Here is a 13,035-nt window from a genome sequence, read left to right on the forward strand (position 1 = left end):
GCGCGGGGACGCCCTGGGGCGCTTGCGTCCAGTCCCGTCGGGCTACTGGGCGCGCGGGCCAGGGGTGCTGTGCGGGATCATGGGACCCCTGAGGTCCGCCCTGAGCGGGACCTGTGCCCTTAGGCGACCGGCCCCTCCCCCTGCCGGCCCCGCCACGACGACCGAGGTGCAAACAGCTGCGGGGGCGGGGGTGTGGGCGCTGGCCGTCGGATTAGCATGCGGGTAGCTGGACACTCTGGTGGCGTTCCCCGGTCTGATGTGGCCGCCCGGACCAATGGGCAGCCGCCTGGCACTTCAAAGGCCAGTGGCCACGCCCTCAGCAGCCGTCCTATTTAGGGTTGGGGGTGCCCAGCGCCACCGCTGAGACCTGGCCTGCCTGCCCTGGGGAGTTCAAGTGGAGCCGCGCCTGCCTCGCCCTTCCCCGCCCCCCGCAGGGTCGCGCTGGCCCCGGTCCGGAGGGCACTCTTTCTTGCAGTAGAGGCGGTAGCGAGGGGGCGACAGTGGCTGTCGGGGCGCGGTGGGAGCATGGGGTCCCCGGGCGCCGAGGGCGCGGGGAAGGGTCTGCAGCACCGGCTGGACCACCTGCTGAGCGCCGTGGAGAGCGAGCTGCAGGCGGGCAGCGAGAAGGGCGACCCCACGGAGCGCGAACTAAGAGTGGGCCTGGAGGAGGGCGAGCTGTGGCTGCGCTTCAAGGAACTCACCAACGAGATGATTGTCACCAAGAACGGCAGGTGGGTTGGGTGCGCCCTCCGCCCGCGCCCCCAGCGCCCTCTCACTGCCCAGCCTCCCAACCATCCAGGAGGAAGGCTGGGCACCTGAACGCGGTGGGCTGGAAATCGCTACTAGAACATTTTCGGTGGGATGAAGCGCCCCTGGTTTCCCGGCCGCTGAGATACAGCGCCCTGCGCTTTCCCACTGCGCCATGATCTTCCCAGGGCTCTGGGGCAGGGATTCTGAGTTGAGTATCAACCCCGCATTGGGGCCCCCCTCCCCACCCCCGCACTAAGGGCTGCGTGCCCCTGTCCCTGGCTCGCTCTCTGCTCTCAGGAGGATGTTCCCGGTGCTGAAGGTCAATGTGTCCGGCCTGGACCCCAACGCCATGTACTCCTTCCTGCTGGACTTCGTGGCCGCGGACAACCACCGCTGGAAGTATGTCAATGGGGAGTGGGTGCCCGGGGGCAAGCCGGAGCCGCAGGCGCCCAGCTGCGTCTACATTCACCCGGACTCCCCCAACTTCGGGGCCCATTGGATGAAGGCACCAGTCTCCTTCAGCAAGGTCAAACTGACCAACAAGCTCAATGGGGGTGGCCAGGTAGGTTGGGGGCGTGGTGCGGCCAGGGGTCCCAGAGGCCTGTGGTAGGGGCACATCTTTTCTTGTGGGGCGTGGGGTGGGTGCAGCGTTGGGCCATGAATTAATCCTGTAAGGCATTTTCCAGACCAGGGGATGGAGACAAGAGGATAGGATTCACCTTCAAAGGTGGGCTCACAGACCTCAAATTTAGGGGGTGGATGTGACCAGGAATGTGTATGCCCCCAAATTCTTTAGAGGGCAGGGTGTGTCAGCAGGTACCAGCCTATATGGCAACAGCCCATCAAAGTTTACTGTGTGCATTGGTGTTTCCCTGCGCGAGCCCAGCCCTGAACACACTGTAAAAGCCTCCTTTCTAAAGAAGGGCCTGTAGTCCTTGGGGATTTTTTAAAGCCGGACAGGTCAGCTGCAAAGCAGCCTAGACCTTAAAGGTGGTCCCTCAGCCGTGGTGGGAACCAGGAGCTTCATCCTGCCTTCAATGGGCTGATGGATACTCAAAGGGCCAGGGCGTGGAGGCAGGTTAGCCTCTCTTCTCCCTGTTTCCGAGTGTATCTGTGGAAACCGCAGGTGTGAAATGCTGAGCCCCTCAACTGGGTCCCCCACTTTCCTATTCCTACCATCTGGGGGTGGTAGGGTAGTGGGCAGGTTGTGTTGTCTCTGAGGCGGGACTCAACTGCCATCTCTCTCTGTGTCCCTCTCAGATCATGCTGAACTCGCTGCATAAGTATGAGCCCCGGATTCACATCGTCAGGGTGGGGGGTCCCCAGCGCATGATCACCACCCACTGCTTTCCTGAGACCCAGTTCATAGCTGTGACAGCCTACCAGAATGAGGAGGTGAGGCAAAGAGGGAGGGGGAGGGGTGTCGGGGACAGATATGTGCCAACTGAAGGATGGGGCTCCAAATCCACAGTCTCCATTGTGCGGAAGACACTCATGGGAGCATCTAAAACCCAGGAACCAACCATTACATGCTCATCACGAATGCTGGAAACCAAACCCTCAGATGTTTAGAAGCTTTGGAGAAGGGCACCTCTCTCCTCCCCAAAGGACAGGATATTTCCACCCCCTCCCAGCTCCCCTCCTCCCTCCCCCTGTGAGAGGGCCCCTCATCTCGTTGCACAATGCTGGTGTTTCAACCAGAGCCACTCCCATCTGTCCCTGGCGGCATCTACATCTCAGGGACAGTCTGTGATGTCATGATGCCTATAGGTCATTGCCTCCCTTGGCCAGAAGTTAGCAGAACATGCCTTCCCCAGAGCCAGACTGCGTTTCATCCTGCTACGATTGATACACCTAGCATATTCGGTTAGCTGTGGGTTAAAACTCAAAGCCAAACTTGCTGCCATTGGGTCAATGCCGTTGGCTTTGAACTTCTCATCTTATGAATGTTTAGCAGGCCAACTTGTAACCTACTAGGTACGCAACCAGGCCTTCTGTAAAACACACCAAACTCACTGCTATCGACATGCTCCCAACTCGTAGTGACCCTCTAGGTCAGCGTACAACTGCTTTTGTGTTTCTGAGACTAACTCTTCATTGCAGTAGAAAGCCCTGTCTTTCTCCCTCATGGCAGCTGGCAGTTTTGGACTTCAGACCACAGCCTGACATGTAACACACTGTGCCCCCCGGGGGGATGAAAATAAAACCCTCAAACTCACTGCCATGAGTCAGTGCTGACCCAGCAGCCTCCTGTGGGGTTCTGAGACTAACTGTTGAGGAGAATAGAAAGCTCAGCCTGTCTCCAGAGGAGCTACTGAAGGTTTCGAACTGCTGACCGTGTGGATCACAGCACAATGTGTAACCAATACTCCACCAAGGCTCCTGGTGGGATAAGAGGCAGTGGGAATCCCATTTAAAAGAACTCAGCATTTAAAAACTCCATGCTTACGTGTCACATTTCCCCTTAAACTTATACACAGCCACTGCAGAGCTCTGGAAAGGCATCTGACTTGTGTTTTCATGTTTCAAGGGGGTGGGTTGGGGTGGGATGGGATGGATGGGATGGAGATTGGTAGGAGGCCTGGTGGCTTTAGTGCGTTACACTTGGGCTGCTAACCATACGGTCAGCAGTTCGAAACCACCAGCTGTTCTGCAGCAGAAAGACGAGGCTTTCTACTCCCGAGAGGCTTTAACAGCCTTGGAAATGCACAGGGGCAGCTCTCCTCTGTCTTGTGGGGCTGCTGAGTCAGCCAGCATGGGCTCGCTGGCGGTGACTTTGGGTTTGGGTTTGGGCGCCACTGGGAGAAGGCTCCATCTTTGATGTTGAGAAACACACTGGTCAATGCTGTTGCTTCTTTTTTCAGATCACAGCTCTTAAAATCAAGTACAACCCATTTGCAAAAGCCTTCCTTGATGCAAAGGAGAGGTGAGGCTGTGCTGAGGGCCCCCCTGATCAAGAAATTGCATGGAAAGATGAGGCTGGGCATGTCCCTCTGACTTTCAATGTGCTCTCTTGGCAGAAATGACCCCAAAGATGTGCTCGAGGAAGCGGGGGACAGCCAGCCACCAGGGTACTCTCAATGTACGGTTTGTGACTTGGTCCCTTTTGTCCCAGGCACCTGGAGGGCCTTGCTGGTGTGGTGGTTACTCGGTGGGCTGCTAACTGCAAGGTCAGCAGTTTGAAACCACAAGCTGCTCCAAGGGGAGAAAGACGGGACTTTCTACTTGTGTCAAGAGTGACAGTCTCAGAAACCCACAAAGGCAGTTCTACCCTGTCCTACAGGGTCACTATGAGTCAGCATGGACTCAATGGCAGTGACCTTGATTTTTGGCCCACCTGGGCACCCGGTTTCAGCGGGAGCCAACCAGTTGAGTGTAGAACCTGTGGATAGAGAGAAGGGAGGGAGCCGAGTGCTAGAACCTGTGGGTGGAGAAGGAGGGAGGGGAGCAGTCACCCCTTGCCTGGTACTGGGGTTTGGAAAATGCCACAGTTCTTGGTCCTGGTCTTCAACTGTGCTCTGGTACACTCCCAGTACATGAGAGTTTAATCCAAGTTCAGAGAGAAGGGTCCTGGGTCTGAGGATGGGACCTGGGGGCCGTGGTAGGCATTGAGACCACCCTGAGGGAAGCCAGAAAGAGGTCAGCGTGAGCTCAGCTCTGCTTTACTGGGTGACGAATACCAGAGGGCCATCTCTGGACTGGCATTCAGGGACAAGTGTGGCTCTTGGGATGGCTTGTGAGCTCAGGCATGGTTATGGGCAACAGGTGGCTCCCATCTGGGAGAATCCCAGTTCTGGGTTCTCCTGGGAGTCTCAGGAGACAGGAGTGGTGCCTGGCAGGGAAGTTAATGAGTCAGTGCAAGGGCAGCCTGCTTCCACCATCCGCAAATGAGGAGGGGGTGTTGAGGAGGAGAACTGGCCCCAGGGGAGTCCTGCCCCCATGACTCTACCCCCGACCTGGGCTGATTCAGTCCTTACAGTGGTTGAGCCTGAAGGCTGACCACCCTTAGGAGTAGTATCTCCTAAGGACTTGGGGAGAGTCCAGTAAAGACACCTGGGGGGCCCTGGGGAGTGTTTGCTGGTCAACATGCTTGGGGGCTGAGGCCAGTCAGCAGTCTATGAGAAGAAAGGCCTGGTGGTCCCCTCCACAGGACCCTCCACTGAGAACCCCATGGGGCATGTCCAGGCCGACACTTGGGGTTGTCTTGAGCCTGGATTGACCCTGTAGCAAAATGCCATTTAAGGAGACCGGTTGGGTCTGTCGTCTCTTGGGCGCCTCGAGGGTCCACTGCAGTTGGATACGTGGCTGCCCTGTGGTCTTGGTGTGGTGTGTCCTGGGGGCTGGACATGCTGAGTGCAGTGTGAGGTAGAACATGTAGCTGACTTGTGGGGTCAGTGTGGTGTGTCCCTCTGATGGGACATCCTGAGGGTAGTGTCCTGCAGGCTGGACTCAAGGCTGGCCTGTGGCCTCTGTGGCCTCTTGGTGTGGTGTGTCCCGCAGGGAGGATATCCCATGGGCTAACCTGGGGCATTGCCGTGGAGTGGAGGCAGACTCAGCCCTGCCCCGCCCTGGGGTGTTGGCAGACAGACTATGTTTAGGGGCAGGGGATAGGGAGCTAGGGGACAGATGGTCCCATCCTTCACCAAGATCCCGGGAAAAGCCCCACAGCTCCCTTGGGGCCCCACTTGTTGGAATTGGGCCGCCCAGGCCCCTGTTACCCAGCCTTCTTTCCCACAGCAGGGGGGTGGCTTCTTCCTGGAACCAGCCCGCTCTGCCCACCTGCCAGTCCCCACCCTCAGTTTGGTGGCCCTCTCCCGCTCCCTTCCACCCATGGCTGTGATCGCTACCCTGCCCTGAGGAGCCACCGCACATCCCCCTACCCCAGCCCGTACTCACACCACAGCAATTCTCCAAGTAAGTCTCGTTGGGCACACCGGGTCTTGGGGGCGGCGAGGACAGGTGGGGAGGGCGCAAATGGTGACGGCTCAGCGTGAGCCCTGGGGACTGTGGGTTCGAGTCCTGGCCGTCTGCTTCTGGAAAGTCCCACCTGGGAAAACCGAGCAGTTCTGCTTAGACATGGTGGTGGTGGTGGTGGTGTCCCTGGGGGTCCTGGAAACAGTGCCACCCCCAGTTCACACTATGCTGAGCCTGCCCCTCCTCCCCTCGGGAGTTCCCAGCCTTGCGGGTGTCCATGGCCTACCAAGTCACCTTGGGAGGTCCCAGGTGTGCTGGCCACTAGGATGGTCCCAGGGCTGTCTGTCCAGGTCATGGGCTTTTACAGTGACCCCTAGGGGTAAGCGAACATGGACATCACTGGCTTTGACTGGACATGCAGACTGGCATGGGCCTGGGCCTGGGCCAGCAGGACCAGCACCACCTGGGCCATGGGGGAGAAGGCCTACCCAGAGGGGCTGACTCTGATTTGGGTTGGAGGCTGGATACTCTCAGAGATGCCATGGAGCAAAGTCCTGGCAATCTCCTCCAAAAAAGACCCCATGGCCCTTGTGCTTCTCTGATACATGCGCATGGTCTTAGGCAGCTGGTGTTGGCTCAGGGCAGCCTGAGCCCCCAGGTGACTGTGCATGAGCCCCTTACTTCCTTATGACTTGTGAGTCACTGCATCCTTCACGAACACCCTGTGTGCCTCCAGTGCCCCCAAGCCTGGCTTCAAGGAGGAGGGACAGCTAAGGGGCCCCCAAACCAAGGAGGCAGCTGCCTGTACACAGGTGCCTAATTGGTGGGAAACAGTCACTGTCTGGGCCTCGTTCAACCAGGACCAGGCTCCAGGCTGGAATAGCATCCCCTCCTCTTCCTGGGATGCTCGTGAAGCTGGACACCCACAGGGGCAGCTGTCCTTTGGCCCCTGGAGTCCCCTGGAGTTGGGCTCTCCAGTCTCCAAAGTTCCTTCCAAGTGGTAATGACATCATGCAGAGAAAGGCAGGGTAAAGTGATGTCCCCGCTGATGGGTGACGATCAGGACTGTCACCCCAATCCAGAGTTCTGGGGTTCAGCTTCTCTGGGATAACAATAGGTCTGGTGAGGAAGAGAAAGCCTGTGTGCTGAGATAGGCCTCACACCTGTCCACAGGTGACCTGTCCACAGGCACTGCCGAGAGAAGCAGGCAGGCAGAGAAGCAAGCGCAACGTTTCCTTAGCTCGAGGTTCTGCTCGAGGTTCTGTTTGCTTTCCACTTGGGGGGGGGGGGTCATGCTAGGGAACAGCAAGAATTGATTGGGGGGGGGTTCCTGGAGGAGCACGTGACTTGATTCCACATTTGTTCTCCCACCTCCAGCATACGCGGAGACTTCACCTGCGTGCTTATCCATGCTGCAGGCCCCTGACAACTGGTCTGGACTCGGCATGCCTGCCCATACCAGTGTGCTGCCTGTGGGCCACAACTCTGGGCCCCCGACTGGCTCCAGGTAACGTATGTCAGGACAGATGGACAGGCTGTCGGGCAGGCCATTGGTTTCTTGCATCCTGGCTCTGGTTCTGTGCTTTTGCTGTGTGTGTGGTGGGCGGGGAGGGGGGGCGGGGGTGGGGGATGGCTTCTTCCAACAAAGGCCCCAGGCACACATGGACACAGTGACTCTGAGGCACCTCTGGGAGGACATAGCCCTGATGACCCCATGTTCTGCCACAGAGGATCAGACCAAGATCTGGGCTGGACCAGAAGGAACCAAAACTCTGAGCTGGCCTGGCCGCTTGTAAATCATTCCGTGGAAGGGTCTCAAGCTTCCCTAATCGGCTTCCTCATAGGTATAGCGCACCAGCCTGTCTTCCTACAGGCGCCCTGGTGGACACTTCGGGTTAAGCACTGGGCTGCCAACCACACGGTCAGCAGTCTGGGAACACCAGCTGCTTTTGGGGAGAAAGACAGGGCTTGCCCCTCGCCTCAGAATCCCACAGGGCAGTGCTGTCCGTCCTGTACAGTCTCCAAGAGTCGGAATCAATTCGACGGCAGTGTTTGTTTTGTTTTGTTTTACAGGGTTCTTGGGGGTCAAGCTGTGCATTTGAAAGAAAGGTGTCCAGAATCTTCCTAGGCTAGCAGCTGTTAAATTAAACTGGGGGTCGGCAAACTTTTGAGATGGGAGAGCCAAAGCTGTCCCTCGCAAAAACTTAAAAATGATTCAAGAGCCATAAATGTATCTTAACAAGTGAAGTCAACCAATTCTCTGAATAGCGTCCTCCAAAGATTTTATGAATGGAGCTGTTAGTTCAGAGAGTCAAGGTCTGCCAACCTCTGTCCAGAACTAAAGCTTGGTTTCCCTGTGAACATAGTTAGAGACCCCCTGGGTCACCAGCATAGCCCGCCCCCACCGACCGAGCCAGCATCCGATCCTGGCAGCCTTGAGAGCTTTCTAAGGCTTCACAATCTTTCATGGAAGCAGGCGGCCTCATCTTTCTCCCTCAGAGCCGCGGGTGGGTTTGAACCGCTGGCCTTACTGTGGGCAGCCCAGCACTTGACCCTTCCTGGCGAATGGCGCCTGGCGCCGTGCAGTCACTCGTGGGGAGAGCGAGGCTTTACGAAGCCAGCTGCGGGCTACTCAGACTTCCTTTCTCCATAGGACCCTCTGGATACGGGCTCAGAATACTCACAAAGTCAGGAAGGGCCCTCACAGGCTACAGCCCATACTCGGTGTCCAGACTGAAAATGCCCCCGTCCCAGGGGGTTCACGGGTCCTCCCCGACCCAGGTGCCAACATCCCAGATTCTCTGAGATTGAACAAGGATGGGGAAAGGATGTCGGCCCAGCGCACACCTTCCCCAGCGTTGAACCACACGGCATTCCTTTGTTGCTTGGAACGCCGGCCTCTCCTTCAGTGTTGTCCATGACGAGTTATGATCCATACAGTCGGACGCCTTTGTGTAGTCGGCAAGACTGTCATCAAAATCTTTCTGGCATTTTGTCTGCGTACGCGATGGGGTGGCCTCTGTTACATGGCCTCTCCTGAGAACCAGCCCGAGTTTCTGGTAATTCTCCCGGTTGCAGCTGCTTTTGAACAAGCTCTGGGGACCCCTTGGGTGTGGTTCCAATCCACCAACCGCTCTGTGGGAGAGGGGAGGATTCACAGGGTCACAGAGGCTCAGAAAGTCAGCACGAGAGTCGGCATCCACTGGGGGACAGTGTGTTGGGTGGTGTGGTGGTGCCACCGAAGCCGGCTTGCCCCTGCTCTCATGGCGGGCCATTCCGGCATTCCCTTGGATCGCTTCCACTTGCTTGGCCAGGTCGCTGTCTTAGAAACTGCACAGCAAAGATGCTTCTTCGCAGCATGGCATCCCCTTGTTGAGGAACCCCAAAAGTGTAGATAGGGCCTTACTTATTTAGGAGAAGGACTCTTGGAAACTGCCTTCCTTTCCCAAACCAAGTTTTTAGTGTAGTCTCCTCTGTGGTCCACGCGTTTTGTCGACACCGAGGGATTTAGAAAGTTAATGGAAAAACCCCATCATCACCTTTCAATTCCATTTCTTCTCAAACCTGTTTTTTGAAGGGTCAGTGGGATGGCTGTCCTTGTCAGCATGAGCCAGTTCCCTGTAGCACAGAGGAAAGGACCACAGCTGGCCAGCAGTCCAACTGCTGCCTCTGACTGGTGTGTCTTTTTTTGCAGCCAGTTCCCCAACCTGTGGTCTGTGAGCAATGGTGCAGTCACCCCAGGACCCCAGACGCCAGGCATGGCCAACGGGCTGGGCACCCAGTTCTTCCGAGGCCCCCCAGCGCACTACACGGCCCTCCCCCACCCCACCTCCGCAGCATCCTCAGGGTCCCCGCTGTACGAAGGGGGAGCCACCACCACAGACATTGCCGACAGCCAGTACGATGCTGCGGCCCAAGCCCGTCTGGCCGCCTCGTGGACGCCTGTGTCTCCACCCTCCATGTGAACCCGTCTGGAAGATGCCCTGAGTCTGGCTGCACTGACTGTGGGCTGGCCCCGTAGATGGCTCTGGGTGTGGGCGCAGGCTCGTGGTCACAAGAAGGAAGCCGACCCTTCACGAGGGCCTTGGAGGACAGGAGGAGTGGGACCTGAACTTGAAGGGCCTTGCAAATGTAGAGAAGAATCCGAGACATCAGGTCCTCTAGTTGCCTGTCATCCGAGGTCCGGTCTAACCCGGGACAGCATTGACGTGCTCCCAGACAAGTTTAATCATGAAACTGGCAGTGGGCCAGCTCCCCACTTCCCATCATCCAGGCTGAAGTTGCTCACCAGCCTCCAGACGCAGCATCTAGGTGACGCAGCACCACCTGATTTCCAAGCCCCTGGTTTGGGTTCAACTTCGGTGAGAGCAGAAAATCAATGAACACACCCCTGCCTTGGGCATAGTTGTCAGGTCCCCCAGCAGTTGCTGGGGTGGGTGGGGGATCGCTGACCTGTGAAGGCACAGTGGAAGGACGTCTGATCTTCGTCGAAAGGGGGAATGATGGCTCTGGCCACTAGAATGTTTGTTTTGTAGTTTGTCCTTTGTATTATTGAAACTGCACGCCAAAGACAATCAGCAGGAAGCATTCTCTGCACAATAAAGGCAATATGCACACTGGCTGCGCTGTGTGGTTCTTCAAGGCCCTCCCCTCCGCTGCCTGGGCTTCCGTTTACGGTTTAGAGCAGATGGGAAAAAAGTTGGCCCTCCGACGCGCCAAAGGCACTCCATCCTGTCCCAGCTGGTCGGTGGACTTTGTGGACTGACCTGAAGGTGTCAAGTGCCACAATGTGATTTGACATGATTTCCAAGAGCAGTATGAGATTGGCTGTGGGGTGCTGGGCAGAGCAATCGTGTGGGGTGTTAACCCACCATGCACAAGTGCTGACAATGAGGGGCTGAGGTGGCTGCTGGAGATGGCCTGAGATGTGGGGCCACGTGCGTAGGAGAAGGAGTGGACAAAGTGGAGTGGTGGGTAGGGTGATGGGGCCTTGTGGAAGGATCAGATGGAGTGGTGGGTAGGGTGATGGGGTCTTTCTTGTGGAAGGATCAGATGGAGTGGTGGGTAAGGTGATGGGGTCTTTCTTGTGCAAGGATCAGATGGAGTGGTGGGTAAGGTGATGGGGTCTTGTGGAAGGATCAGATGGAGTGGTGGGTAAGGTGATGGGGTCTTTCTTGTGCAAGGATCAGATGGAGTGGTGGGTAGGGTGATGGGGTCTTTCTTGTGGAAGGATCAGATGGAGTGGTGGGTAAGGTGATGGGGTCTTTCTTGTGGAAGGATCAGATGGAGTGGTAGGTAAGGTGATGGGGTCTTGTGGAAGGATCAGATGGAGTGGTGGGTAGGGTGATGGGGTCTTGTGGAAGGATCAGATGGAGTGGTGGGTAGGGTGATGGGGTCTTTCTTGTGGAAGGATCAGATGGAGTGGTGGGTAGGGTGATGGGGTCTTTCTTGTGGAAGGATCAGATGGAGTGGTGGGTAAGGTGATGGGGTCTTTCTTGTGGAAGGATCAGATGGAGTGGTGGGTAGGGTGATGGGGTCTTGTGGAAGGATCAGATGGAGGGGTGGGTAGGGTGATGGGGTCTTGTGGAAGGATCAGATGGAGTGGTGGGTAGGGTGATGGGGTCTTTCTTGTGGAAGGATCAGATGGAGTGGTGGGTAAGGTGATGGGGTCTTGTGGAAGGATCAGATGGAGTGGTGGGTAGGGTGATGGGGTCTTGTGGAAGGATCAGATGGAGTGGTGGGTAGGGTGATGGGGTCTTTCTTGTGGAAGGATCAGATGGAGTGGTGGGTAGGGTGATGGGGTCTTTCTTGTGGAAGGATCAGATGGAGTGGTGGGTAAGATGATGGGGTCTTTCTTGTGGAAGGATCAGATGGAGCGGTGGGTAAGGTGATGGGGTCTTTCTTGTGGAAGGATCAGATGGAGCGGTGGGTAGGGTGATGGGGTCTTTCTTGTGGAAGGATCAGATGGAGCGGTGGGTAGGGTGATGGGGTCTTTCTTGTGGAAGGATCAGATGGAGTGGTGGGTAGGGTGATGGGGTCTTTCTTGTGGAAGGATCAGATGGAGTGGTGGGTAGGGTGATGGGGTCTTTCTTGTGGAAGGATCAGATGGAGTGGTGGGTAGGGTGATGGGGTCTTTCTTGTGGAAGGATCAGATGGAGCGGTGGGTAAGGTGATGGGGTCTTTCTTGTGGAAGGATCAGATGGAGCGGTGGGTAGGGTGATGGGGTCTTTCTTGTGGAAGGATCAGATGGAGCGGTGGGTAGGGTGATGGGGTCTTTCTTGTGGAAGGATCAGATGGAGTGGTGGGTAGGGTGATGGGGTCTTTCTTGTGGAAGGATCAGATGGAGTGGTGGGTAGGGTGATGGGGTCTTTCTTGTGGAAGGATCAGATGGAGTGGTGGGTAGGGTGATGGGGTCTTTCTTGTGGAAGGATCAGATGGAGCGGTGGGTAAGGTGATGGGGTCTTTCTTGTGGAAGGATCAGATGGAGTGGTGGGTAGGGTGATGGGGTCTTTCTTGTGGAAGGATCAGATGGAGTGGTGGGTAGGGTGATGGGGTCTTTCTTGTGGAAGGATCAGATGGAGTGGTTGGTAGGGTGATGGGGCCTTGTGGAAGGATCAGATGGAGTGGTGGGTAGGGTGATGGGGTCTTTCTTGTGGAAGGATCAGATGGAGTGGTGTGGACAGGATAAAATGATGGGGATAGGGTGGAGGGAGGGAGGTGGGTAGAGACGAAGCGTGGGTAAATAAGGTGGCTTGGTGGGAAGGATGATGGCGCGGGGGGGATACATAGGATGAATGATACGGACAAGGTCCAATGCTGTGCTTGTCTGCTCTGGTCAGAGATGAAGGGCGTGGACAGGTAGACAGATCAAAAACCGAGTTAAAGCAGTAAAACCCAAACCTTATGGAAAATGAGAGAGATCCCAAACTGTCTCCCAGCGTAACCCTGACCTTGAGAAAGAGCACTTCTGTCTAAGCTGAACCATATAGCTGTCCAGAGAGCTGTCCCCATATTGGACTCTGGCAACATACCCAGAGTTGTCAGGGCCTGATCACTCCAATCTCTTCTCTACAGTGCCCAGGGCTTCCGTTGTGAGGGGAGAGATGTCCTTCCTCATGTTTAAATATGTTTCTGAGTGAAGCACTTTTATTAAAAAGAGGGAGCTGGATCACGGCCCTGCTTTGACTATCCATCTCTAATGACTCCCGGTGGAGAAGGACGTAAGCATGAATGAGCCAGACAAGGGAACAACACTGCTAGTGCTTGGATGTGAGGCGTTCCTCCCTTGAAGCCGCCGACCTGAGGACACAACCGGCTCCCATTTCTGCAAGCTCATATTTGTGCAGAGGGACATGCGGTTTACCTTTCAGC

At 56.5% G+C, this 13,035-nt stretch overlaps 1 protein-coding gene across 3 annotated transcripts; it reads left to right on the forward strand.

Moving 5' to 3' along the window:
* The first annotated feature begins 525 nt into the window (after nt 1-525).
* On the forward strand, nt 526-9,629 carry TBXT (T-box transcription factor T). 3 transcript variants are annotated; one of them, XM_075553858.1, is made up of 8 exons: nt 526-731; nt 1,048-1,312; nt 2,011-2,145; nt 3,615-3,676; nt 3,771-3,832; nt 5,488-5,664; nt 7,042-7,171; nt 9,359-9,629. In XM_075553858.1, exons 1-8 carry the CDS (start codon nt 526-528, stop codon nt 9,627-9,629), a joined length of 1,308 nt encoding a protein of 435 aa, XP_075409973.1. The 3 variants fall into 3 exon arrangements, with proteins under 3 accessions (XP_075409973.1, XP_075409974.1, XP_075409975.1); XM_075553859.1 differs by having other exon boundaries at nt 5,491-5,664; XM_075553860.1 differs by lacking the exon at nt 5,488-5,664.
* Nucleotides 9,630-13,035: the final 3,406 nt, after the last annotated feature.

Source organism: Tenrec ecaudatus, chromosome 7 (assembly GCF_050624435.1).
Source record: "Tenrec ecaudatus isolate mTenEca1 chromosome 7, mTenEca1.hap1, whole genome shotgun sequence".
Taxonomy (NCBI): domain Eukaryota; kingdom Metazoa; phylum Chordata; class Mammalia; order Afrosoricida; family Tenrecidae; genus Tenrec; species Tenrec ecaudatus.

Excerpts from the sequence above, each read along its gene's own strand:
- TBXT (XM_075553858.1), top strand. The coding sequence starts at position 526 with ATGGGGTCCCCGGGCGCCGAGGGCGCGGGGAAGGGTCTGCAGCACCGG. Across the intron at positions 1,313-2,010 it reads AGCTCAATGGGGGTGGCCAG|ATCATGCTGAACTCGCTGCA; the intron begins GTAGGTTGGGGG and ends TGTCCCTCTCAG. Across the intron at positions 2,146-3,614 it reads CAGCCTACCAGAATGAGGAG|ATCACAGCTCTTAAAATCAA; the intron begins GTGAGGCAAAGA and ends TTCTTTTTTCAG.